The 26694-nt window shown below is 32.1% G+C and overlaps 1 protein-coding gene and 1 long non-coding RNA gene across 4 annotated transcripts; both read right to left on the reverse strand.

Moving 5' to 3' along the window:
- Positions 1-235: 235 nt before the first annotated feature.
- LOC145315071 (luciferin sulfotransferase-like) lies at positions 236-9277 on the reverse strand. Of its 3 annotated transcripts, XM_080155115.1 has the most exons (14): positions 9146-9277; positions 8774-8845; positions 8029-8098; positions 7372-7490; positions 6755-6856; positions 6142-6181; positions 5293-5362; positions 5007-5049; positions 4612-4707; positions 3198-3292; positions 2537-2645; positions 2140-2202; positions 1781-1853; positions 236-1108 (listed from the first exon to the last, which is right to left on the reverse strand). In XM_080155115.1, the coding sequence occupies exons 1-14, from the start codon at positions 9185-9187 to the stop codon at positions 999-1001; spliced, it is 1104 nt and encodes a 367-aa protein (XP_080011241.1). In that variant the 5' UTR covers positions 9188-9277; the 3' UTR covers positions 236-998. The 3 variants fall into 3 exon arrangements, with proteins under 3 accessions (XP_080011241.1, XP_080011248.1, XP_080011256.1); XM_080155122.1 differs by lacking the exon at positions 8774-8845; XM_080155130.1 differs by lacking the exon at positions 1781-1853 and having other exon boundaries at positions 947-1108; positions 9146-9248.
- A 4019-nt stretch (positions 9278-13296) lies between these two features.
- LOC145315095 (uncharacterized) lies at positions 13297-14157 on the reverse strand. The gene is made up of 3 exons (XR_013877951.1): positions 14080-14157; positions 13673-13749; positions 13297-13384 (listed from the first exon to the last, which is right to left on the reverse strand). It is a non-coding gene; the product is annotated as an uncharacterized LOC145315095 (long non-coding RNA).
- Between the last annotated feature and the right edge of the window lie 12537 nt (positions 14158-26694).

Below are 26694 nucleotides of genomic sequence, written 5' to 3' on the forward strand. Positions count from 1 at the left end.
GTAGCGAAGCTACTCTATAATTTACAATGTCCGTCCGTCCGTCCGTCTGTCCGTAATTAATAAATTGGGGGAAACGTGATTTTCTCGGCTCCTATTCAAGATAGACAGCTGAAACTTTTAGTGAAGATTCCCACTATATATGCCCATCTAATATATACATTGTTTTGTCCGTCTGTTTGTTATTTGGGGTGCTAGATCGATTCCTAGATTTTTACGTTTTCGTGATTTTCTCAACTCCTTTTCAAGATAAAGGGCTGAAATTTTCAGAGATTAATTAATTTTATATTCTACATATTTTAGTTTTATTAATATTTTTTTTATTAATTGGGGTGTTAGATCGATTTCTAGATTTTTTTGGTTTTCATGGTTTTCTCAATTCCTATTCAGGATTGACGGTTGAAATTATCAGGGATTGAGTATGCTCATGTTCTACATATTTCCATCAAGTTTCATTAAGATTTGTCTATTATTTGCGGTGCTAGATCGATTCCTAGATTTTTAAGTTTTCATGTTTTTAAGGTTGCGTGATTTTAAAGATGTGATGATTTCCCTATTTTACCAATATTAATATTTAATATATGACACTGCTTTATAGTATTTTTTTCCTGATATACAATCATAATTTTTGAGCTTCGCTACTTATGGATGTTGTCATCCTTATTTATTTATAATACATGCACAAATAAGAAAAGTTACTCTAAAGTTGCGTTAGTCCGTCTGTAATGCTATTGTGGAAATATGATTTTTTGGCTGCTATTTAAGATGGCCGCTGAATTTTTGGGGAGTATTCCTTGTACCAATAAGTATCTAATATATTATTTACTTGTTCCGTTGGATAAGCTTTAAAAGACAGAGATACTTAATTATTATAAAGGATTTTATTATGATCAAAATTGTCCGTTTGTCATCCATGATTAGAAGTGCTTCGCTACTTATGGATGTTGACATCCTTTTTCAAATCATTCAAACTTAGATTTTTTAATGATAGGGGACGGAAATCAATCATATTGAAATCTTAGATCAGTTTGTTTTAGATATTCATTTTCCCATTCTTGTATTCTTGATATTTGGTCTGCAGTCAAACCTGTCCGCCAGCTTCCAGATTTACCTGGAAAAAGAAGTCTGTGATCTTTGTGTGGTGTTATAATCATGCATTATAAGGATCTATGTTTGAGTGTCTGTCAGTTCCAAAGAATGTTGATAACCGCTGGACGAATATGGAACTTCTTGGGTACCACCACCCTCCCCAAAAAAATTACCACAAAAATATTAAAATCAGAACTAAAATGGGTGGAGGGAAGTACCCTCCCCCCCCCCTTACAAAAAAGGGAATCCCCACAATTTTGAAAAAAAGTAAAATAGAATATAAAGAGTCGAATTCAACCTCTCACAACTCAAGTGCATCTATTGGCCTCTAGGGGCAAATCTGCTAGTAAATTTTAAGCTATTAATAGCCAAAAGTTTTAACTTTATTTGTCTGACTTATCAGCGTTCCAATTGAACCTTTATAACGACTTTGGTATTTTTTAGTATTAAAGTAAAAGAATATAGGGGGCAAGAGTCAAATAACTGTATGGGGACCCTGTACTTACTTTCAATTGGGTCTTTCAATATCAGCCAATAGCGTCGAAAATATTAACACGGCAACGTATCTTTTAAAGAACAGAAAGCATTTTGCTAGCAGACGAAAAAGGTCCCGCCCACTAGAACCAGGTAGTTGTATGGGTGGGTATATATATTTTATAAGTTGTTTTAATTCAAGATTAAAATCATACAATACCTTTATTCATAAATCTTCCTTGGGCTTGATCACTTAATCCCAAGGTTTTTCTTCGCGCATCTATTTCTTTCTCCTTTTGATTTGAAAAGATTTTAGTTAAATATGTATAACATTAGTAAATTTATTTCTTTGTTGATCACAATAACAGATTTTACGGAGAAAGCGAAGCTCTAAAATCAGAATGAATGAAAAACGAGCAATAACCCGTGTTACAGAACTTAAAAAACAGAACATTGAACAAAATTGTACATTAAGTTGCTGCAAAATATAAAATACATACTTTCATTTTTAGGACTTGATTATAGATATACATCGTATATGACATTTTGCTTTGTATAAATATGTATAAATTGTTATACCTTATTCACTGCTGGGTTATTCTTCATTTTATCAAACTGTAAATGATCATGTAAATCTTCTATCTAAATAACAGTTAAGCCTAAGTCAATGAGTGAGATAATCTGGTTCATTTAGATAATTGAAAAGTCTTATGTTTCGATTAAATTAACTATTCTACTTCATAGTTAAATGAGTTTATTGTCGTCAATTTAGCATGCCAACATGGAACTCATTTATTGGTCAGTTCGTTCATTCAGTAGGAGGGGAGAAGATGAATTAAATGTGTGAAAGGGAGGAATCGTTATTTTAGCTCGATGCGTGTAAGATCCAAGTATAATACATCCATTATTTAGCTGTATTTATGACAATCTTCAAAATTTCTTAATAGTTGTTATTTCCCCTAAAATGAATGTTTACCTGTTTCTGTGAAAGCTGTTTGCCAATAAAATTGCAAACTTGTGCAACAATTCCTCGCAAATCTTTTTGCATATCCTCATAGAACAAAAATAGAATGTTCTTTTGTTCTCTACAATCAAACAAGAACCGATAAAAGCAAAGCTTAAGTGACAAAAAATAAAGGTAGTGTAAGCAAACTAATATTGTAAAGTATAATAGCGGCTACGCCCCTAGAGGCCTCTAGGAGCACTTGAGAGAAGGGGTGACTAAAGATGAAAAAGTAAGAGGGACAATTTTTTACCAAGGTCAATTTTTCATGGGAGGGTGGAGGTACCCTCACCCAAAATAGTCATAAATATTCCCAGGACCTTTAAGAAGCTACATTGTGAAGAAGAACCCTATTGGTTCAGCAGTTAGTGACATACACACACACACAAACAGACACATATCCTGTTTTGCGTAAAGGACCTCCCCTTGTTAAAGTTGTGAAGGTGACCCCTAAGCAGAAAAAGGCTAAACTCCGATTTTAAATTTATGTAGTTAGGTAAGTTCATTACCTCAACATTTTACAAATGGGACACATTATTTAATTAAAAACTATATATGCAAATTAAAAACTAAATAAATAAATTGAAAACTAATGGTTAAAGGTTCCAAATTTCTGAAATGAATATTTATTTACCTAATATTCCAGTAGTTGATGTTATGGCTGAAGAAAGGACAATAATATCCAGAACAACCCTCAAGAAATGAATCAAAAAACCCAGCAAAATCTCCCTAAAAATATGCAGATTTCCATTTCTTGTCTATGAAACAAAGTTTTCGTTGAGAAGCATCAACACATTGTTTGTTTCAAAGGTGACAAAATCAATTTTTTTTTGGATTTATAGTGTTTTTTATTAAGCCATTTTAATGTTTATAATAAATTTTACCAAACCTTAAAAATAATCAAATTTACTTTCTTTTTAGGAATTATGAGTCGTATATAGTGAACAAGAGAATGCGAAAATTCATATGCTTTATTGTGAGGGGGTAATACGTTAGAAATTGCCTCAAACACTTAGCCTTGATCATAGAACTGTGCAAGGATAGTTTAATGAAGGCAGGCTAAAAAGAAACAAAAGAAAATAATGGGATAGGAGGACAATAAGTGAGGTGGAGTTGAGAAAAATCACACTAGAATTATCCTGAAACCAACATATTACCAGCCGAGTTAGAGTTTAGAGGGCTGGACTGCCTGATGTTCCGAAGACAACCAGGAACTGTTTGCTAAAGATTATAATTAGTGGATAGAACATATGGAAACTCAACTTAATTAAACAACCAATCAAAGTTAAATCAAGTCCCTAAAGATTTTTTTTGCAAGATACCTTTTAGCTTAAGGGATGGGGGATATAGATTGGGGATAGGGAGGGGGTATTGGAGGGGGAGAGGGGATAGGGGAATTGAGGGGGAGAAGGGATGGAGGAAGGGATGGGGGAAAGGGATGGGAGGAAGGGATGGGGAAGAAGGAATAGGGATTAGAAGGCCCATAATCAAGTAAATCACCCCCTTAAAACTCCCTTGTTTAAAATAGGTATATACATATAATCAAAATGCCCCCCCCTAGACAAAAAAAAGGTCTAGCAGCATAGTTATAGGACCTGGAAAACGATAAAGCAATCCTTATATGCATAGATTGAATCATAACAAAGATATCAAAAACCGCATGAAGATTTAGGGTTCACAGAGTTATACAAATTCTTTTTTATATCGAGGAAATAAACTTTTCAGATAAATGGCAATTAAAATCCTTAATTGTATTATAAAAGGTAATTGCTGCACTATCATTCCAAATGTTTTATTGATTTTAGAGGATATTGACTGCACTTAGTATAGGTGGTACTCATATTTTCTCCCTATCATTCTATAGCAAAGTAGCATTACAGCTAAAGATATTATTTCAAGTTTTAAAAATATTAAGTAACTATAATACTATTTTGTGTATTATTTCCTTCTTTTGCTTAATACTATTGATTTTTAAAATATTACACGTCGATAATCACTTACCATAAAAACAAAAATATTCTTATTTCATATTGGAAAAAGGATCTTACTGTATAAACTTGTAATAATCTCCAATGATTATAGAAAGATAGAACAACATCTCTCGGGTTCCTTGAAACATAAATTATTTTATGCTTTTCCAACACCTAAAAAATTATGAAATTATATAATTAACAGCATTTGAAATTAATACTTTTTAAAAATAGTATAATAGGTGTTGATGTGCCTCTAGGATATTTATTCCTCAGAGTAAAAGACATAAATCCTATTCAAAGTTTTATTAATGACTTAATTTCTATTGCTAGATTGATCCTCTACATAAAGTATTGCACAGAACATGTATGAAGCTTCCCTAAAAAGGTGAACTAAAACACTATTGATTGGACAGTAAAACAATAAGTTACCAAACAGACAGATTTCATTAATATTGTAAATATTATTTTACCTCTTTTGGCATTAGCTCTACTGGTAGATGGGTCTTTATCACTCTAAAGAATTAAGAACTTTAGTTGATGTCAAGTTTAAAATTTTTGAAAATCTTTGTTATTGCTAAATAGTACAAAATCTTGTTTTAAACAACGAATAAATGCAAAAAGTAAATTGATGTGAATAAAAAAAACCCGGACATATATAGGAGGATAAAGGTTAAAATAAAATAAATTGGGGGCAAGGGAATGTGCAATGTTTAATATATTAAACACTTTGTATATTATTAAGGAAATTGTTTATACCTAGGTTTATCAAGAGAAAGACTGGAGACAAGACCAAGAGAGTCAAACATGGCTGGCTTTTCTGCAATATCTAAAATAAACAATTTAAAGATGTTACTTACTTAGGGATAATTTGAATAAAATCCTCAATGAAGATAAACAATATTACCCATTCTGTAGGTTAAAATTGTAAAACAAATAAAAGGTAAAAAATTGCCAGATCAATAGCCTTTAGGATTTACAAGAACAGAGAGATTTCCGCTATAAATTATATACTGCTTTTGTTATTTGATCATATGTGTGAAATGAGTCATACATAGATCCTAATATCCTACAAAGTTGGCAAGACAGCATAGACGTCCAAGGGGGGGGGGGGATGGGGCGATTACCCCCCCCCAAACGATTTTTTAATACTAAATATTTAATAAAATTTAAATTACCCCCACTAAAATTTTACCCCGGGGATAAATCTTTTTTTGGGGGGGGGTAAACTAAATTTACCCCCCCCCCCCAACAGACTTCAGGGGGGTTATTACCCCCCCAAGCAAATTTTACCCCCGGGGTAAAAATTTTGGGGGGGGTAAAAAAAAATTTCGGCGCGCTTCGCGCTCCATTTTACCCCCCCAAATACGAATTACCCCCTTCCCCTTAAAATTTTTTACCCCCCTAAAAAAATAGCTTGGACGTCTATGCAAGACAGTCTATGATTTTGTCGTCATGTTGTGTATTTTCAAATCTATGCATAATCAACATGTACGTTAATTTAAAAATATAACTTTAATTTTTCAAAAATCAAATAAATGTTTTGAATGCATTACCGAATTCGACAGACATATTTGGAGTGCAGCTATTCTAAAACTTAATATTTACGTTGTTTGTCTGCACCAGAACTCCTAGCTGCCATAGTATACTACAACAAAATAAAAAAGCTGGTAATAGAATCTCCAAAAAACCGGGACAAGTGTTATTTCTAAACTATTCTGATTGACGTCATATTTTAGGAGAGAGTTTTAACAGAGCTGGATCTTTAAATCGTTTAGTGGTGCGCTGAATTAGGGCGATCCAGTTCACCCCGGTTTGGCGTGGCAATGTCACTCGTTGAGTGCCATTGCCGCGCCAGTACCGCGCCACTGGGTGCGCTGATTCGCCTATTCCATTTTGATTTAAAGATTGAAATCTAATAATATCTAGGTGCGCCTAACTGGATTGCCCCTATTCAGCGCACCACTAAACAATTTAAAGATCCAGCTCAGCTTCCAAAACAAATATTCAATTATTTGAAGGCTCTTCCCTGTTAGAAAAAAACGACCATGGAAAAGAATCCCTTTTCTCTAAAATAATCTTAATTCGGAAAATAGTTTTATCTTTTGTGTACTTAAATAAACCAGCAGTAACTTTTCCACCACTAATTTTAATCAACTTTTTGTTCATTTTTCTTTCCCTTAATACCCTGCAAATTTATCCTCAATTAAACCATAATTACCTCTAAAATACCAGTTAATTCAAGAAAAGGTGCTCTATGATCAACATTTACAGTTTTGGCTGTCTCTAAATCAACATCATTAATAATATTCCATACCATTTCCTAAATTAAAACAAAAATAAGTGGTGCAATTTGGAAATTTATAATAATAGATTAAACGAAAAGAATAGTAAACTATATTATATTACAGCAAAAAGGAATCAAGAATTTTAGTAAGGTTAAATAAAATGTAAAATGTATTAAAAATCACGAAACTTAAGTTGACATGTGGATTGCAGATAGATGCACAGATACACCATAATTATAGAATAGTAGCATCACCAATAAGGTTAGAACATTTTGAAATGAATTAAAAATAAGGTGGGTGGGGGGGGGGGGGTGATTTAATTTTTCCCTATGCCTAACCCTTGTTGGGACTGTACTTGCGGTGCCATAACCCTGCTGGGCTACCCATTATCCAATATTTACAAACCTAAACTAAAACAACCCAAACCCCTAATTTTCAATTTATTTAATAAAAAATGGTGATAGGTGTGCTGTGCTCATCAAGGCACTTTGAAGAAAAATGCCTGTGAAAGTGTAATTACTAATTAAAGTCTTTTTACTTCTTATTGTACCTGGGTCCATGTTGTGCCAGATTTTGGAAATGAGGCCACCCAAATGTCGTCTTCCCTGAGTTGGAAACCTCGCAAACTTTCATGAAAATCTTTGTAACATGGAGGGAGAACACAACCTCCTTAATGAAAACTTAATTTTTATATTCTAGATTTATTTATTTATTTATGACCACAAAAAAATTAGCAAAATTGGTAATATTCTTGCAGTCGGGGAGGTGTCGGGTTCGATTATGAATTTTTGACCCTAACCTTTCATACGAGAGATATTAAAAAATAATGTGAAGTCAGTTAAGATACATTAATAGATAAGGTCGAATCCTGTGGCCCATACAAGAGAAGTAGACATTATTTTCATTCTTTATTATTGACTAGCGGCGATTTCTCTTGTGAGGGTTGTGGTACACTCCCTCAAAATAGTTATAAACCTTCCTGGGATCTATGAGAAGCTACCCTGTTAAGGAGAACCCAAGCGGTTCAACGGTTAGCGAGATCCTTCGATATAAACATACATATAAACACACAGACAAACAGACAGACAGCTATCCTGTTACTTTGTTATGGGGATTGTTTGACCTGACGTTACACTGTCTTAGGTTGATACTTTACAACAAGATCCACGAATTGTAGAGTTGCTTCCCTATGAAAATATTAAAATACCTGGATAAAATCTAACAAATCCACTTGGAAACATACGACAATTTGCAAGGAAATTCTTGTAAGCTTCAGTCTATAGCAATTATACAAAATAAATCTAATTTTTTTTTAATTAGGTTAAAATGTTTAGATTGTTACTAAACTAATTTTTTAATAGTTATTTATGGCATAGTTTAATAGACACCTTTCCGCGGATATAAAAAAAATAGGATTTAAACAAGTTTTGTTAGTTTTGTTACATGATTTTTCAGTATGGCTTAGAACTGGTTCTAATATTGCGGATATCAATCGGTTTTGATGTTCAATTTCTAGCAATTTAAATTTAGAATTAGGGTTGGGCCGGATATCCGGTCAACGCCGGTATCCGGCAAATATCCGGTTATCCGTCTAAATTACCGGATATCCGGCCGGATAACCGGCCAAATTACTACATATTAAAGTATCAAAAAAGGATATAGTCCCTTTCGTAGCAACGCACCTTAAGGGGCGATTCGTTGTATTTTTACAATTGCTTTTAATAGGTTATTTTAGGTTAGGTTAGGTTATATTTGGTTAGGTGGTTGCCCCGCAGGGTTAGGCAATTGACCCCGCAAGGTTAGAGTCCCCCGCGAGTCCCCAGGTCTCCAGAAATCTTTAAACGGTTCCTGTGACAGCAAATTTTTACTTAAAGATTTCAAATTTTAAACTTAGGTTTTTTTTATATATCTTCATGACATATTACAATTTCATAAAATCCGTTGCCGTTTACCTGCAAACCGTCGGTTGCGGCTGGCAGCTGCCAAGTACTGCTGCCACCGCGGAAATTTATGTTTTGAGATTTCTAATATAAAATTTACATAAAGATAAACATATTCAGAAAAAATTGTTCTTCAACTTAAGATTAAAAAAGCAGAGATTTTTGTTGTAAAATATAAAAGATTATATTGCCGGATATCCGGCCGGATAGTTTCAATATCCGGTATCCGGCCGGATATCCGGCCCAACCCTATTAGAATATTAAAAATCTGTTAGTAAAGTATAAAGTTATTTGTAGAACGTCAGAATAATGCATTGCATTGTCATAAAAACGTACAGGTTTATTGATAAAGTAGTTGCACTTCTAACCAAAATTAAAACTGACCTTTTCAATTTCTTCCTCTTTCAAATCTGGTAACGTCAACATTTTTACTTGCTAAAAAATATAATAACAATAATCGAAAATTGTTTGTTTAAAAACACGTTTCAAAAAGTTGAATTTAAGCAGTTAATGAGTTAATTGTAACTAGCTTAATTTATTATTATTGTTGAGTTTCTAAATTACTTGATTTGTTATGAAAAGAGCAGCTACTCTATAAGTTTGTTTGTTTCATGATCATCTGTTAACCTTACATTAAATGAAACACTGAATACAAAGTTAGGGTCATGACAATAATAAAGTTATTATCTTGACCCATAAACAGACTTAACTTATCGTTATATTATAAGATTTTCAGTGTATGTTAGAAAAATGACATTTTTCTATATTATGGCTCTTTTTTGCTTTCATGCAATCCTAAAATTGCTATTTTAAAGTCCTTTCACGTTTCCGCTTAAAATGCATGTTTTTGTTATTGTTGTTGTGAATTTATCCTCATCAAGTATAAATTATCAGGGACCTAAAGGGATACATCCCCAATGATGCTAATTTTTTCTTTAGATTACAATTAGTCGTTTAAACGTGTGGATACTCCACTTAATGAATAAACCAATCAAAATGCAAAAGTTATTAAGTCTTATTTAGCCGACGAATAATAAATCGTTATTATAAAAAATTGGGGATTAGATCAATAATTAGCCTAATGTCTCCTTCCTCCCTGATAAATTATGTATTTGTTGATATAATTTATTTTGTATGTGCGAAAAATTAACAACGATTACTTACGTCCATGATTACGAGACTCCATAATGTTTCTGATTGCAAAATTTCGTACATTAGAACTATTGCGGCCCTAGACTTTAAAGGCATCTATTAGATGATAACCAGTTTCAGTTTTGCAAGATATGAAATACACAATATGGTTTGGTATTTCCTCTTAAACACCCTTCCAAAATAGCCTAAAGCAGTCTTAATGTTCACTTAGCGGTTCAATTGTTGGTGAATTTCTAAATTAAGAGCTAAAAAGATGTTGTGCAACCTAAAGACATGTGTGTACAAAATTAGATTATTTATTTCATAATTGAGGTTTTTTTTTACCTAAGAGTCCGTCCATCTCGATAACTGTATGCACCAATTTGGGCATGTTTGAATTGATTTTTTGTAGACATTTTCACATAAAACTTTTGTTTTTGCAGTTATTCTAATGGCGTGATATTTAAAATGGTAATTACTAGGACTATTTTACACCATGTAAAAAGCGATTCATCTCCTTAATCAAGTATAAAATGTTAGTATGTCAGTATCAACAACACGTCGGTCTGTAAGGCATTATCATTAATTATAATTTTGTAATGATCTATTAATCTTAATTATCTTTTTCTGTAGTAATATGGTATATTTTAGGTATAATCTATAGTTAATGTCTAATGACTCATTAAACATTATTTTTTTTATTTTTTTTTATTTGAAATGGTTTTTCAAACGCAAATTTGTATTAAAAGAATTTATTCGAAATTGAAATTGCTGCGAATCTGTTTCCGTCATTGTTTATTTTTCCAGTTACCTTTCTGTTAATCTGTTTTTGTTCTTTGTATGGTATATAAAGTAATTTAAAATATACAGACATTAACGCGTGGGGTGAAAAGTTTAGCTGGATCCGCGGGGTGTGAAATGAAAACTCTTTTCCAGTGAGAATTCTGGATTCGACACCTTAATCATACCTCTCAAAACTTAGAAATTGAGACTTGAAATAGAAGTTCAGGATATAGAGGGTTAAACCAGGGAGGGAGGGAACATTTATTACACTAGTTCACAAAGTCTTAGAATAACGTTTTTCTTATTCGTTAGCTTAACAACCTTGGGGTCTTTAAATTTTGATTGGTTGTTTCATTTAGTTGAGTATCCAAAAGTTTCAACTACTCATTGTAATATACAGAAGGGGTAAATTTGTGTATCATCAATAGGGAGGTACATCAATTTATCGGCCATTGTCTTATCACTTTAGATGCCTGGGGTTATACAGTATTTTCCTGTTCGATCTAACCCGCGACATTGATATTTGCTTGTCGTCGGGGAGGTGATTGGTTCAATTCTTGGCTCAACATAGCTTCATAGACGTTAAAAATGGTTTCTACTGAGCTGGATCTTTAAATCATTTCAATGGTGCGACAAATCAGGGTAAGCCAACTTTCCACCAATGAGAGCACAGCATTTTACGAATTGCCGCGCTGTGATTGGCTGAAATTCGGCGCACCCCGAATGGCGCACCATTGAAATGATTTAAAGATCCAGCTTTGCTAAATGTCAGATGCAAGACATTAATAGCTAGAGAGGGGCGATGTCTTGTCCCAAAACAGGCATAATCCATTACTATCCACAGTTAGGAATTCCAGACAATGATCTTACAATCCAAGAGTTGGTTGTCTGTTGGGTGTTACCTAATACTCCAAGTGTTTGGACAGAAAAGTAGAGATTGGCTCTTCTTAGTTATATTTGGTTGTTGCACCTGACGTTAAATTGTCACAGACAGTAGCCTCACGCCCGTATGAGGTGTGCAATTGCATAATTTTTAATCTGTAATTTTCCCTTTATTCCAATACCTGCATTACCCAAATTCTTGCCTTATTCCTTTCTAGTTTTCTCTTATTCTTTCCTATAGTCCAATTTTCTAAAATTCGTGCTTTTCTAAATTGTCAATTATTTTATATGTATTTTGTGATATATTGATTTGTTTGCTGGTATTGCTCTGAAGGAGTAGGATAGAAATCTATATATTTTTATGCTGTTGAACATAACCCAGCGAAACCTTTTTAAAAAAAGGTAGCATGCTACCTTTTTCGATATCTCTAAGAGTAGCATTTTGACGAACTTTTGTGAGCTCGTAAGATGGTAGCTAGCTAGTATTTTAGAGCTCCTACTTTAGTAGCTTGCTACCTCATAAATTATTAGCTTTTCTGCTAACTTTGGCGACCTCGAAAATACTAGCAGAAGAAAAAACACGATGTCGCTCAAATGTAGCATTTTACGGTGTTAACACACACATACATCAAACACACAATCAACCCATGATCAAAATTGATAGGGAGAAAAATATAGTTTATAAATTTGCCACTAGGGACTCAAATAATTTTTTAAAGACTCTATCAATCTTTCTGTTTTCCAACTGAAAACAATAAAAAATGGTAATTCATAATGTTATAGAGTGTTGATAGTCTTTGATGAAAAAAAGTAATTTTTAAAAGGCATTCTTTTTTTAAACAACAACAAATATAGAAACATATCTTAATGTTCAGTATGTTAAGCCGAGAATGGTATGATAACTGCTAAGTTGAAAGTCTAGTCAATTAAGCAATGCGTCTAATTATGAATAAATTGAGAGACATGTTTTCCATATGGAGACATGATGGAGAATGACTCATTCTTTCTATCAATCTCTTTCTCTCTCTGTCTCTCTCTCTCCTCTATCTCTCTCTCCCTACATGCGCCTTCCACTTTTCTCTAAGATTATAGCTTCCCACTGTGTTTGGAGCATTTAAGAGTTCGTATAAGAAATGTTTCGAGTCGCCATCGAGATCTCAAATGACGCATTTTAATTTATGCTACTATTGTGCGACTTCGCCCCATACTCTGCCACGATATCGATGGCGAACTCTCATGCTACCTTTTGTTTGAAAGGACGATTTTCCAACGTTGTTCGCCAAAAAATTAGGTGTTAATTCATGGCGAATAGGATTCGAGGTAGCATAGGACTCGGTACATATATTGCACGAGCTCGTAGGCGACTCTATGGAGAAATGTCTCGCTGGGAAGATTTGGATTTATTTTTTCAACAATAATAAAATAATGATTCAATGTAAAAGTTTTAGGTTATGTATGTCCTTTGGTCTACTTTGTGTTATGAATATAGAAATTTAAGATTTTTAATTTTATTATTATTTATTTCATTATTACGAATGATAATTTTAGAAACAATTTTAAATAATGACATTAGGTATAATTATTTTCTTCTCTCACCATATGAATTCTAGTACCTCAACTGCAGAAAGTCTATTGTCTGCTTCTATGCTAAGACATTTCTCCAAAAGATCTTGTAGTTCTGAAACAGGACTTTGTTAAATGTTTTTAAATTTAAAAAAAAAAATGAAAAACTAGATATAACTTTTAACCTTTGTTGTTTTTTAGTTCTTTAGGAAGTCTTTGTAAGTCATGCTTTTTCAAATTTATATGTTGTTCACTATCCAAGTCCTTAAAAATAAATAAGATATAAAAAAGATTATCTATTATAGACAATTTCTGCGGATATTATATAGATATCGAGCTGCATAAATGAGAACTGGTCCAGCTTTTTAATTTGCAGGGGGGGGGGGGTGTTCAAATACACCCCCCCCCCCTAAATACAGTTAAAAGTTAAATATCAGAAAGTTGTGTAAAAGAGTGAAATAAAATCTAAAGGAAAATCTAAGTGAAAAGAGAAAAAGTTTGATTATTTGTAAATAGGCTTGATTTATTATGAATAATTGAATTCTTTGAAACCTGGAATAAATCTAGGAAGAAAATTGCCAGGCACCAGATATCAACTGCCAGGCTTAGTTTGGTCACCAGCTTTTTACCTTAAATCACTCAATAAAGGATAGGCTAGGTTAAAAAATAATGTTACTAAAAGTTTATTTCAGATTAAAAAAACAAATAATGAAAATGTTTTCAATAAACTAGAGCTCGGCTCAATCAGCAGTCTGTAAGCCATTAGTTAAATACTCGTATCATTTAACTCGTATCTGAATATCTGAATGTATCCTTTTTTCATAGAAATACATAGTTCAAGAACGAAAGTGGGTTTAAGATTTGGGCTCATGCACTGCTGCCGAGCCCCGGAATAAACTTTTTTATATGTTCATCGCTACCTATTCCTTTTTATCAAAATAATATCCAAGTATTAAAACCTGTACATGTGAAAAATCCTTGAAAACATTCAGGGGGTAAATATTCCTCGGTACCACTGATTTTTTCTACCTATAAACAATAATTTATGTATCTACACACAAACAGTAACTATAGTCCAAACAAATAGTACAACATCTAAATAAAATGATAAGATTCCTTGACCATACAAGATATATGGATAACTAATATTTAGGTAGGGTTTCGAACTCTTGATACCAAATTGCAAAATTTTCATATGGTGAATTTGTGGTTAATAGTTATGCCCTTTCTTTCTTGAAAATTGATAGTTAGTAACAGGAAGACGAGTAAAAATATGCGGCCACTGGAGCCATTCAATGTTTTCTGGAGACGTTGGGATCAGGATCAAGTCCTGTAGGATCATACCTGGAAACTTTATAGAACACGTTTTGTCTATGAACAGCATAAAAGAAAACCTCAACATATTTGAAACCATCTGGTATGACAACTGCGCTTCCAAAATCAATCAACTTAAATATAAAATAAAATTTTTATATAGTTTTATCAAAAAAATACAAAAGAAAGACAGGTAAATTAAATTTATTATTTAAAAAACAATTTTGATTTTAATTGAAAAACTTTAAGATATAAACAAATTAAACATTCACTAACATTCTGGTATAGAATTCAGAGGCTTCTTATATATTATTAAATGAATAGGTGATTCCTTGAAGTTTATGACACACAAACAAAGGCTTAAGGAATTTAAAACATAATTGATGATTTATTTATAATAGCCGGGGGGGGGGGGGGGGGGTGAAATGTAACCAAGACTATCATTAATCTTTCCTGAAACGAAAATAGGTGCAATGAATTCTGAGATTACACTGAACACATATTTTTTTAATAAAAATAGTAGATAGTCTTGTAAATTCCATCCCTGCACTAGCGGACAGAAAATCTTATTTTATCATAATTTTTGTACAAGGAAATTTTAAAGATTATATTATAGATTATAGGGGTGTGGGAAGGTAAATACCCCCCCTTTCCCTAGAACATTGGCAGATTTCAACATAATTTAATTTTATACCCATTGGAGCTTTTGCTTTCGGTCCTCAATTTGTTGACCCTCAATTAAAGATAGGGATTCAATTTTCCATTAAGAAAAATCCTGAACATCTGTTAGTGATGGAATATACTATTATTACCTAAGAATTTAAATTACAAGGTTACCTTTACATTCTGTCCAACAAGAACAAAATTATTTATCTTGACATCCAAGTGAATAATATTAAATGAATGGAGCTGACTAACACCAGAAACTGCGTCTTTCCAAAATTTTCTACCAGAAAAAAATTAAATTGAAATTCATCCTAAAACTTAATTCTTAAATGTAGTATAATGTTAATCTAGTAGGAAGGTACAATAAGAGTTTAATTTATTTACAGCTATTAAAATTAACAAGTTACTAAAAGTAGAATTTTACAACCAAGACTTGTCAAGATAGTCAGTTGTCTTATATGTTACTAGCGGGTTCACCCTTAGCCTGAAGGGGCTTTGCCCCAAGAGGTTTGCTTAACCTAATTTTTCGTATTTCAGATTTAAAAGAAAAACAAAAAAAAAATTAATTTGGGGGGGGGGAAGGGTTAGTCGACCCCACTATTTTAATTTTAGTTTTAAAAAGATTTTTTTTTGGGGGGGAGGGAGTATTTTTCATTTTTTAGGGGGGTTAGGCGTGTCCCACCCACCCCAAGAAAATAAGTAAAAACCTTCCCAGGACCTCTGAGAGCTACCCCGTTAAAGAGAACCCGATCGGTTTAGCAGTTAGCGAGATCCTAACAAACAAACAAACAGACAGTCATCGTTCTACTTTGTATTTAGGATAATTAAACGCCAAATTTAGTAGTAATGGCGAACATTTTACCCGCCCAAACAAAATTATTCCTGTAATTAAAGCCATTGATGAGGTTTATTGAAAAGAAATCCACATACCTCAACATCTTAAAATCGTTTTTATAAACAATTTTAGCCTCCATCAAACTACAGGATGCCATTTCCATGCCCAGATATAAATAGTCTTGACTTAATTCACTCCTAAATGTCAAAATCTATAAGAAGAAGCTTCTAAATTACAATAAATGGCTCTTATTAACATAGACGTCCAAGGGGGGGGGGGGTAATGGGGCGATTACCCCCCCCCCCCCCCCCAAAATTATTTTCAATTTACCCCTACCCTGGGGTTGCCGTAGGCACCCCCAACCATTTAGGAGGGGGTATTTACCCCCGGGGTAAAAATTTTGGGGGGGTAAAAATAAAATGGTGCGTTTCGCACGCCATTTTACCCCCCCCCCCCCAAATACGAATTACCCCCCCCCCCCTTAAAACTTTTTACCCCCCCCCCCCCCCAAAAAAAAAAAAAAAGCTTGGACTACTCTTTTATACATGTTGACAATTCTGGCAGGTTTACTTAATGATCAGGCAAATCATCAACACTCAAACCCAACAAACATAATATCAATGAAATGTTTAGGAATAAATTTATAGAAATGATTATAAGTTTTATAATAGTTGATTTATAATTTTGAAATATTTGCTGTTATTATTATAAATTATTACTAGAGGCTGCGCCCCAAACATTTAGGAACTCTACTTAGAGTGGCAGGGAAGGGTTGAAAATAGCCTAAACTATTTTAAGACGTAAAATAAAATATCTTTACACCCTAAAGCATCCTGGGAACAATGTAAAGATTACCTACAAAGGAGAACTCAGTCGATTCAGTTGTTCGATAGAAATGTTATGCAACAGACAAAAAAACTTACTACTTTATATAATAGGATTATATTCATCAGATAGATATGTCAACGTATTACTGATTAGAAATTTGTTTAGAAATTTAATACATTAATTTTGGGTTTGAAATGTTTAATTCAAATAATTAATCTTACCCAAATAAAGAAATAATGTTTGGTGAAGTAGAACTGACAAGGTTTAGGATTGAAGCCTCCTATAATAAAATTTCAACTAAAATAATTGCTATTACATATAATATTTATACATTGCTTTTTACTTAAACAACTAGATTTTCATATAATTTCATTTTCAATATTTTAATTATTTTACAAAAATCTTGGCTAATTATGGATATTGGCGACCTTATTTATTTTTTTGGATGTGTTGATCCTTGTTATTTGTACCTGTATAAGAGAATTATCTGGAGCACCCCTGGGATCTTTAACATAAACTATTTTCAAACAAACTTTCTAAAACAAGAAAAAGGTTTCAGGACTAGTCAAGGTAAGTACATAAGTAGGTTTTCAGAAACTAGCAGCTGCGCCCCTAGAGGCCTCTAGGGTCACTTGAGAAGGGGGAATTTGAATTATTTAAAAAGAAAAAGTAAAAAAAATATTTTGGGCGGGGGAATTTTTTTTTTATTTTAGTGTAAAAAATTCAATTAAAATTTTTTGTGGGGGCGGTTTTTTTTCTAGAGCGATTTCTCTTGGTAGGGTGGTGGTACTCTCCCCAAAAATAGTTATAAACCTTTTTAGGACCTATGAGAAGCTACCCTGTAAAGGAGAACTTGATCGCTTCAGCGGTTAGCGAGATACTTCTGTACAAACATACATACAAACAAACAGACAAACACACAGACAAACACACAGAGAAACACACAGAAAAACACACAAACAAACACACAGACATCCTGTTACTTTACTATAAGGATATTACTCACAATTACGACGACTTTTTTTGTACCATGCAAATGGATATATTATTACTTGGATGTTACACCAAATTTTCATAAACTCTAAAAAATTAAAACTCGCAGCGGGCTAAAATAACGATACCCCCAACCCACCAATTTTAGCAAGTCCCTGACTCTTCTTCTAGATGAACGAACTGACCAATAAAAAGGTTCCATGTTAGCAACCTAAATTGACGACAACTTTTCACGTGTCATAATATCCATGTAACTTTTATATCCATTACGAAGCATTGGAAGACTAAACTGCGTAAATAAGTATGAAATGATGCATAGCAACTATTCCAGAATAGGGCCATGCAATCAACTGGTTTGGTACTTTTTGAGAAAAGGGTAGAGATTAATTGTAGAACTTTATAAAAAAAACCTTTTGTTTCTGATCTTTCTTACTAGATAAACTATAATGCACATATACTCTGTGTATACTTTTCTTGTCTGTGAAAATTTATCGCTAATCAGGGATCTAAAGGGATAAGACAATGACTGATTGATGTACATTCCCAACGATGACACACATAATTAACCCTTCTATAGATTATAATTAGTGGTTAAAAAAACACTAAATAAACAAACCATTCAACATTTGATAAAATTCCCTAAAGTTGTTAAGCCAACGAATAGGAAAAAGTTATAAAAAGTTAGGGACTAGTGTAAAAATATCCCAATGTCCCTTCCCTCCCTGATTGCTAATAAAAGTTTTCTTAAAAGGTAAACAATGTTTGTTTCATTTCAATCTTTCTTTTCCCCCATTTTGTTTGTTGTTTATATATCTTTGTTGATTTACTATACATTAAATTAAATACTATTAATTTTTGTATCTAATGTACTTAGTGTTAATCCAAGATGTTTTAACCGTAGGGTATGTGACTGGAAATTATCAAGGCTTGGTAGTCAGCCACCTGTAAGTCTGACCTAAAATTTCCAAGCATCCAAACGGGTTTAAATTTTGAGGCTTAGTCGCGGTAATTAATTCCTTTCCAATTTCATTAAAGAAGTAAGCATACCATATTGTTTTTATCTATTGCTTCCATTACTTTAGAATATCCTCCTTCTCCAATACAAGATTTCAACTCATACTTTTCTCCCTGAATAAGATACATAAATTTACAGGGATCTAAAGGGATAACACAAATGCCGATAAATTGATGTATATTCCAAATATGTAGTTACCCCTTCTGTAGATTACAATTAGTGGTTGAAACGTTTGACAGCTCAACTAAATGAACCAACAAATCAAAATTCAATAAAAGTCGCCAAGGTTGTTTCACCAACTAACAAGAAAATGTTATCATAAGTCTCTGGAGACTAATACAGCCAAACAGCCCAATGACCCCTCCCTCCCTGATATAATTAGTAAAGGTAAAGGTATGTTTTTCATGAAATTGATTTATTTTCTTAACTTTAAATAAGAAAAGAGGTTAGTGTACCTTTATAATAAGATGATCTTTATTTTTTAGATGATGTTCAACTCTTTTCAATCTTCTAGTGCTCCAATCTCTCTAAATATTTTACATACAGAGTCTACCTTCTAAATCACTGAGATATAATGTAGAATTGTTTAAATTTTCCATACATCTGACTGCTAGGTTTAATTAATCAAAGTAAATTAAACTAAGGCATCTACCAACAGTCTAGGGTTATAAATTTATTCTATTTTAAAGGATTTAGCTCTAGTTAGAAGTATGGGCCTTATATAAGATGTTGAAATAATCAATCAGATTTTTAGATGTAGATAGGAACTCATATTTTCACATATTAGAGTTGTATCTGATACTTATGCATTTGAAAAAAAAGTAATGATCCAAAAAGATGTATTTTTAAGATTATTTATGGTAAGTTTTGTAAAAATTATTTTAAACCTATATGAATATTTAAAGCAGTTTTAACGGAGTGGGGACAAAACACCTAATTTAAAAATACCTAATTTAAAAATGCCTAATTTTATAAATGTCTAATGTGACAAAACACCTAATTTATAAATGCCTAATTTAAAAATGTCTAATTTAAAAATGTCTAATTTAAAAATACCTAATTTTAAAAATGCCTAATGTGACAAAACACCTTATTTAAAAAATGCCTAATCTTATAAACACCTAACTATAAATACCTAAGTTTAAAAATACCTAATTTAAAAAAAAAACTAATTTTAAGCATATCTTAAAACTGTTGTTGAATATATTTAACCGGCGGCTACGCCCCCTAGAGTCCTCTAGGGGCAATTTCAGTGCGGAGGGGAATTCAATTAGTCTGGGGGGTGGGGGGGGGGGGGGGGGGGTTACAACCCCTCCAAAATTTCAAAATATAGTTTGAAATAGAAATATCAGCCAATTGGATAAATGTTATCAAAATTTTAAGTATTTTAGTAAAAAAAAATATTTAAGAATTAGGCATTGTTAAATCAGGCGTTTAGATAGTTTAGAAAAAGGTATTTTTAAATTAGGCGTTTTTAAAATTAGACATTTTTAAAATTAGGTATTTTTAGTTAGGCATTTTTAGTTAGGCTTTTTTAAATTAGGCATTTATAAATTAGGTTTTTTTAACATTAGGTATTTTTAAACTTTGGTGTTTTTAGTTAGGCATTTTTGGTTAGGGATTTTTAAATTAAGTGTTTTGTCCCCACTCCGTTTTAACTGCTTATTTCTGTAATAATTATGTAATAATGTATAAAAAGGTGAAGTGTATTAACATTTTTTTCCTAATGACCTAGAGGGTAGTGTAAAACAAATAATATAAGGACTTCATGCTTCAGATTAATTTATGATTATTTATTTACACATGTTGTATGTGTGTCTACCATTATAAAAGAGAATTACTCTAAGAAAATTATCGTAAGAAGAATTGTTAAAAAGAATATATTAATAGAAATAATAAGTTTATAAGATAGTTAAATTTTGTTTAATCAGAACAATGGATATAGTATACGTGGATATATTGACAGGTGAGAACTTAAAATTTCTCGTCAATTTAGGTTAATGATATAAAACTTATTTATTGGTCAAGTCCTTTATCCAGTTCGAGGGGAGAAAATGGGGAAAGGGGGTGGATGATGGGTATTGTTACTTTAGCCAGCTGGGAGTATTATTCCATTAGAGTACATGGAAATCTGGTGCGACATCTAAGTAATTATATATCGATAATGAGAACATCATTTGGTAAAACCCATATTCCTTTTGCATAAAATTTTTTTAAGCGAAGCTTTTTATAATTAGGATCGGTCCGTCCTTACGTCCGTCCGTCCGTCACAGAGAGTTTGCTCTTTTCATTAATTTAGGAATGTTAGAATTGTCCTATCGATTTCAAACTTTGCATGGTGATTCCTGTAGTAGTTAGATACGATTTAGAAAGCGTAGCAACTCTATAATCATTACAAGAATGTCCGTAGTCCATTTTAAACATGTTGATTTTTTTTACTTTTTAACAACAAATTTTTATGTGATCTAATTATCCAATTGATCTGATTTTTCGTATACTGATTCCTGGGACAACAAAGTACAATATTATTCGCGAAGCAACTTTATAATCAAGTCCTAAAAATGTAAGTATGTCCATAAACATTAACCTGTATCAAGCAGTTTTTCAACAAATTTACTTATAATTTTGCTTCGACTCTTATACATTTATATTCTGCTTATTCAGTTCTGACAAAATACAAGTGATAATGTCCGTTTGTCTTACCGTTTCAGTGCTTCGCTTTTATGGATGTTGTCATCCTTGTTTTTACTACAATATGCAATGGATTACACAAATAAATCAAACAAATCATGTCTTATGCTTCTAAAGTCACTTTACTTTTCTCTTTCTTTTGATACATTTGAGTCTTTTTACTACTTTACTTTTGTTAGGGCTCACACGATGTTTTTTTTAAGAGTGATTATTATTACAACATGTTTTGGGTTATATAATTACATTGTGTTTGCACAGCATTCATATATTAATATTTATTAAGGAATAATAATTCAGTGTATAAAGTACACTACAGAATATCAACAAGATATTGGGTCTTTAGTCTTTAGGTTAATAGAATTACTAATTATTTTAGAATTAAATATCCTTATGGTTTTTGTGATGATATTATCATTGATAATGTCATAAATGCCCCTAGAGGGACAATTGTTTTCTAATTAGTAACAATTGTTTAAGGAAAAAAAGTATAAATATTTGTACTTTTATTTGTAGTGTTAGACTATCTTTATTTACTAGCGGCTACTTCCCTAGAGGCCTCTATGAACATTTGAAGGAATGGGGAGTAGGGTAAGTCGATCCTTAACTTTCAATTTTAGTTTTTTTAAAGGAAAAAAGAGGGTATAATTTTTCTTAGGGAGATTTATTTTCAGAGATTGCGGAGATATTCACTCTCAAAATAGTTATAAACCATCTCTGGACCTATTAGATGCTACACAAAGACCATTTCGGTTCAGTGGTTTTCGAAATCCTTCGCTACATATAAAAAAGCTTACTACTTTATATTATAAGAGTTCTCAAATAGCTAGAATTAAGTATTTTTTTGGTGTTTATAAAGTATAAGTTCAACCCTACCATCGGAAGAATAGTAAATCCTTATTTAACATTAATAAGTTGTCTGTGCGAAGTAAAGGATCTCCCGATAGACTGATATAGTTCTCCTTTACAATAAAGCTTCTCACAGGTCCAGGTCCTCTGCAATAAAATAACGCCACCCCCCCCCACATTTTTTTGTATACTTTTTCTTTTAAAACTAAAATTGAAATTATTGGGTCGACTAATCCCCCTTCCCGCAAGTGCCCCTAAAGGTTTTTAGAGGCGTATTTGCTAGTTTAATATACTATACTAGCGGCTTCGCCCCTAGCCTCTAGGGGCTTTGCCCTAAGAGGTAATTAAATAAAAAAATAATAATTATCCCCGGAAATGCCCCCACTCCACCACTAATTTTAAATAATAATAAAAAAAAAATTAAGGGGGGATTTTTTCATTTTTGGGGGGGTTGGGGGTGTCCCACCCCCCAAGATAATAGCCTAAAACCACCACAGGACCAGTAGGTATATTCCCTGAAGAGTAGAATCCGATCGGTTCAGTGGTTACCTAGATCTTAAGGGACGGACAGACGGACAGACAGACGGACAGACAGACAGACGGACCGACATCATTCTACTTTGTATTATAGATATCACTCTTTTAATAAAATTACCTATTTACCTTTTTGCGCGAGATTTTACTCGCCAGTCCATTCATTTCTCTTGAAGATAAGCTGAAATTATTAGAAAATTTATTTTTAGAAATTGTCTTGTCTACATATGAGTGCAATGTTTTTAAATCCCTTTTTTTATCTTGAATAATATATTTTTTAGACAATTCATTTATGAAGTTTAAAAAAGTGATAACTTTGTATTTTATAATTTAAGAAAGGTTCACTATAGCAACTCTTAAATATCTATAAATATCAGGAAACAAGGCTGTTTCTATAAATAACTTCAAGATTTTGTCCTGGGTAACACAATATTAGATCAAATATTTTTCTTTAAGCCCTTTTACATATATTATTTATAATCTAAATGTAATACAAATTTTGACTCGCCAAATATTTGTAATGTTACAAAATAAATTAGCTTTTCAAGACAATTAATCTAGAAAAAAAATATCTTGTCTATTATCCTATCCCTTTATCCCTGAGCATTCTAAAGTTATACAGTAAAAACATAGATTTGAAACAGTTCTTTATTTTGTTTAAAAAATATCATCTTTTAACAAAACAAATATTGAGATATGATAATATTGTGCTATAAATATCCTTCCAGCAAATAATATTATTTCTCGTATTCATTCGAATCCGGTGGATAGAAACCGGTTCTCATCCATACGAAAAAACTATGTCTAGCACCGAATTATAACCAGTTTTCTACGAATATAAAAATGTACAATCATAAGATTAAAACCAGTTTTTTAGCCCGTGCCTTCGGCATCTCAGGGCTAAAAAACTGGTTTTAATCTTATAATTGTACATTTTATATCCGCGGAAAGCCGTTTATAATACGATGCGAGAAATAACTATTTCCGTATCGGTTTAATATCCAGTGGGTCAGAACCGGTTCTCAGCCATATTGAAAAATTATGTCTTGCATCGTATTATATCCAGTGTTCTACGAATGTAAAAATGCACAATCATAAGATCAAAACCAGTTTTGTAGTACGTGCCATCGGCCTCTCTGTACTAAAAAGATGTTTATAATACGATGCGAGAAATGACTATTATGAAATTCTTAAATTGTTATAAACTGATTAGTTTGCTATCTTCCCATCCAATATATTTGTTTAAAAGAAAGGCTTACAAATAAATCCTAATTCATAATAATGATTTAAGATTTACCAATATTTGCTGAAATAAAAGTTAGTTTCAAAGCAAGAGCTGAATATTGTTGTCTTTTAAAATAAAGGACAGTTCAATTCATTTGCCCTATACCTTTCATTATGAGAATCATGCTGGCATGAAATTCTCCCTAATTCTTTATTCTAACTTTTAATGTAAAACTAATAAATTTGTTGCATATAAGAAGGAACACTAAATATTTTATTTTTATGAACAGAACTCATATTTATAACATTTGCAAAAAAAATATAAAATAAACAACTAAGGTCTTTCTAAATTATGTAAGATTATTTGTACTTTATTAGTGTCATGAACAAGGATGTCACTCTTAAAATTAGATTAGTTTGCCATATGTTTAGGATGACTTACATTAGCTCATTAGATTTTTATAATAATTTTCTCGTATTCATTCGAATCCGGTGGATAGGAACCGGTTCTCATCCATACAAAAAAACTATGTCTATCATCGTATTATATCCAGCTTTCTACGAATATAGCAATGTACAATCATAAGATTAAAACCAGTTTTTTTAGCCGGTGCCTTCGGCACCTCGGGGCTAAAAAAACTAGTTTTAATATCATAATTGTACTTTCTATATCCGCGGAAAGCCGTTTATAATACGATGCGAGAAATAACTATTCTCGTATTCATTCGAATCCGGTGGATAGGAACCGGTTCTACTCCTTCGGCACCTCGGGGCTAAAAAAACTAGTTTTAATCTTATAATTGTACACTCTATATCCACGGAAAGCCGTTATAATACGATGCGAGAAATAACTATTAAAACATTTTTTATACGATTAAATAACAGACTCGCCATTATTCCGAAAGTCAATATGTTTCATATTGTTACAGAAAGTTTGCAAGCTTCGCTAAGGTGAAATTTTATGGTAACACTTTTAAAAAAATGGCTGTAGGAACAGCTGTCTAACTGATTATCAAATATTTACACTCAACCTATCATAAATAATAAATTTAACTTTCTGAAAAGAAACAAAGAAGACAGGGTGGACGTGCGTTACGTCAAAGAATCATAAATATAAAATGTATAAAATTTGACAAAAAACACACTAGCAAAAAATAAAGAGATTGTTTATTAATGTATGTTCAGTAGTAACGTACACAGTGATTCACCAGGTTATATTTACCTTGAGAGGTTAGGGGGGATGTTAGAGATCGAAGGTGGTGAGGTTTACAAAATGTACTTTTTGCAGAAGCTCTTTATCTAAAACAAAGGGTTGATAAAGAGATAAATTTCAAAAAAGATAAAAAATATATTAAGAAAAAAAGACACATAAACAATTTACCTCTTCTGAAGATTAAATAAGATCAATAACGCCCCCAAAGTTTTTAAGGAAAAGAATGAGAAGACAGATCTATAAAAATTTTGGTACCTGTCCATGTGAATAGGCGACTACAATGGTAATATGCCCTCTTTTTTAATGCAAATCATTCTTAAAAGATATTACTTGTATAACTATGATATTTGCAGAGCAGATATTTTTGAGACAATATAAAACTATGTGATTCTGATTTAAACCCCTGAACTTAGGCAGTAATATTATAAAGATGAGAAGTCTGACCATTTTTTGTTTGACTTTAGAATTGATTGATAATATCTGACCAGCCAGAGAAAACATCAGGGAAACAGGGGTATCTAACTAGGATAATAGTTATTTCTCGCATTGTATTATAAACAGCTTTTCGCGGATATAGAATGTACAATTATAAAATAGACATAGTTTTTTCGTATGGATGAGAACCGGTTTCTATCCACCGGATTCGAATGAATACGAGAAAATACTTTAAATAGATTTTTTAATTATTATACAGGGATAAATATAAATTACAAAAAAGAAAATAAACATGAGGAATGAATAGAGTGGAAAACATTGGTTGAAATTACACAATATATTGATAGATAGATTGTTTAATAAAGTCTCGGCTACGGCTGCAACCAAGCTAGCTGCTGCTGAATTAAGTTAAAGCTGTGTTAAAGTGATCCAAGCTATCATAAAAACTGAAAATATATAAATTACATTTATATTAAATCTATCTCCATTACTCTTAAAAGTGGAGAGAAAACTAAAAGTTGAGCATACAAGAAATATATTAATAATAGATATTATTTTATCATGTTTTAAGTCATGATACATTCTCATTAAAGTATATCATTTCATAAGCTAATAGAAACTTACATGATCAGGGGCGTCCAAGCTTTTTATTTATTTATTTTTTTTTTTTGGGGGGGTAGGGGGGTTTAAATGATTTGATCAAAGGTTTGAAGGATAGTGATTTTTTTTGAGGAGGTTAAACATCCCTTTTCCCCCACCTTTTGACGTTTATGTACATTAATAGCCAGTTATGTAAGGTATTTATTGTAACCATCAATCAAAATATAAATATTTTTCAATTTTTTTCTTTCATTTTCTATAAAAATTATTCAAAATAAGAAGTGTTGCGTCCGTTTAACCCCCCAACACCAAGAGAGCAAAATAATAAAGAGGGTAATTTTTTTCATATTAACCGTAAAGTTGTGTGTTAGTGTTTAATC

This window comes from Acartia tonsa, chromosome 1 (genome assembly GCF_053477335.1).
Source record: "Acartia tonsa isolate MP-2025a chromosome 1, ASM5347733v1, whole genome shotgun sequence".
Taxonomy (NCBI): Eukaryota; Metazoa; Arthropoda; class Copepoda; order Calanoida; family Acartiidae; genus Acartia; species Acartia tonsa.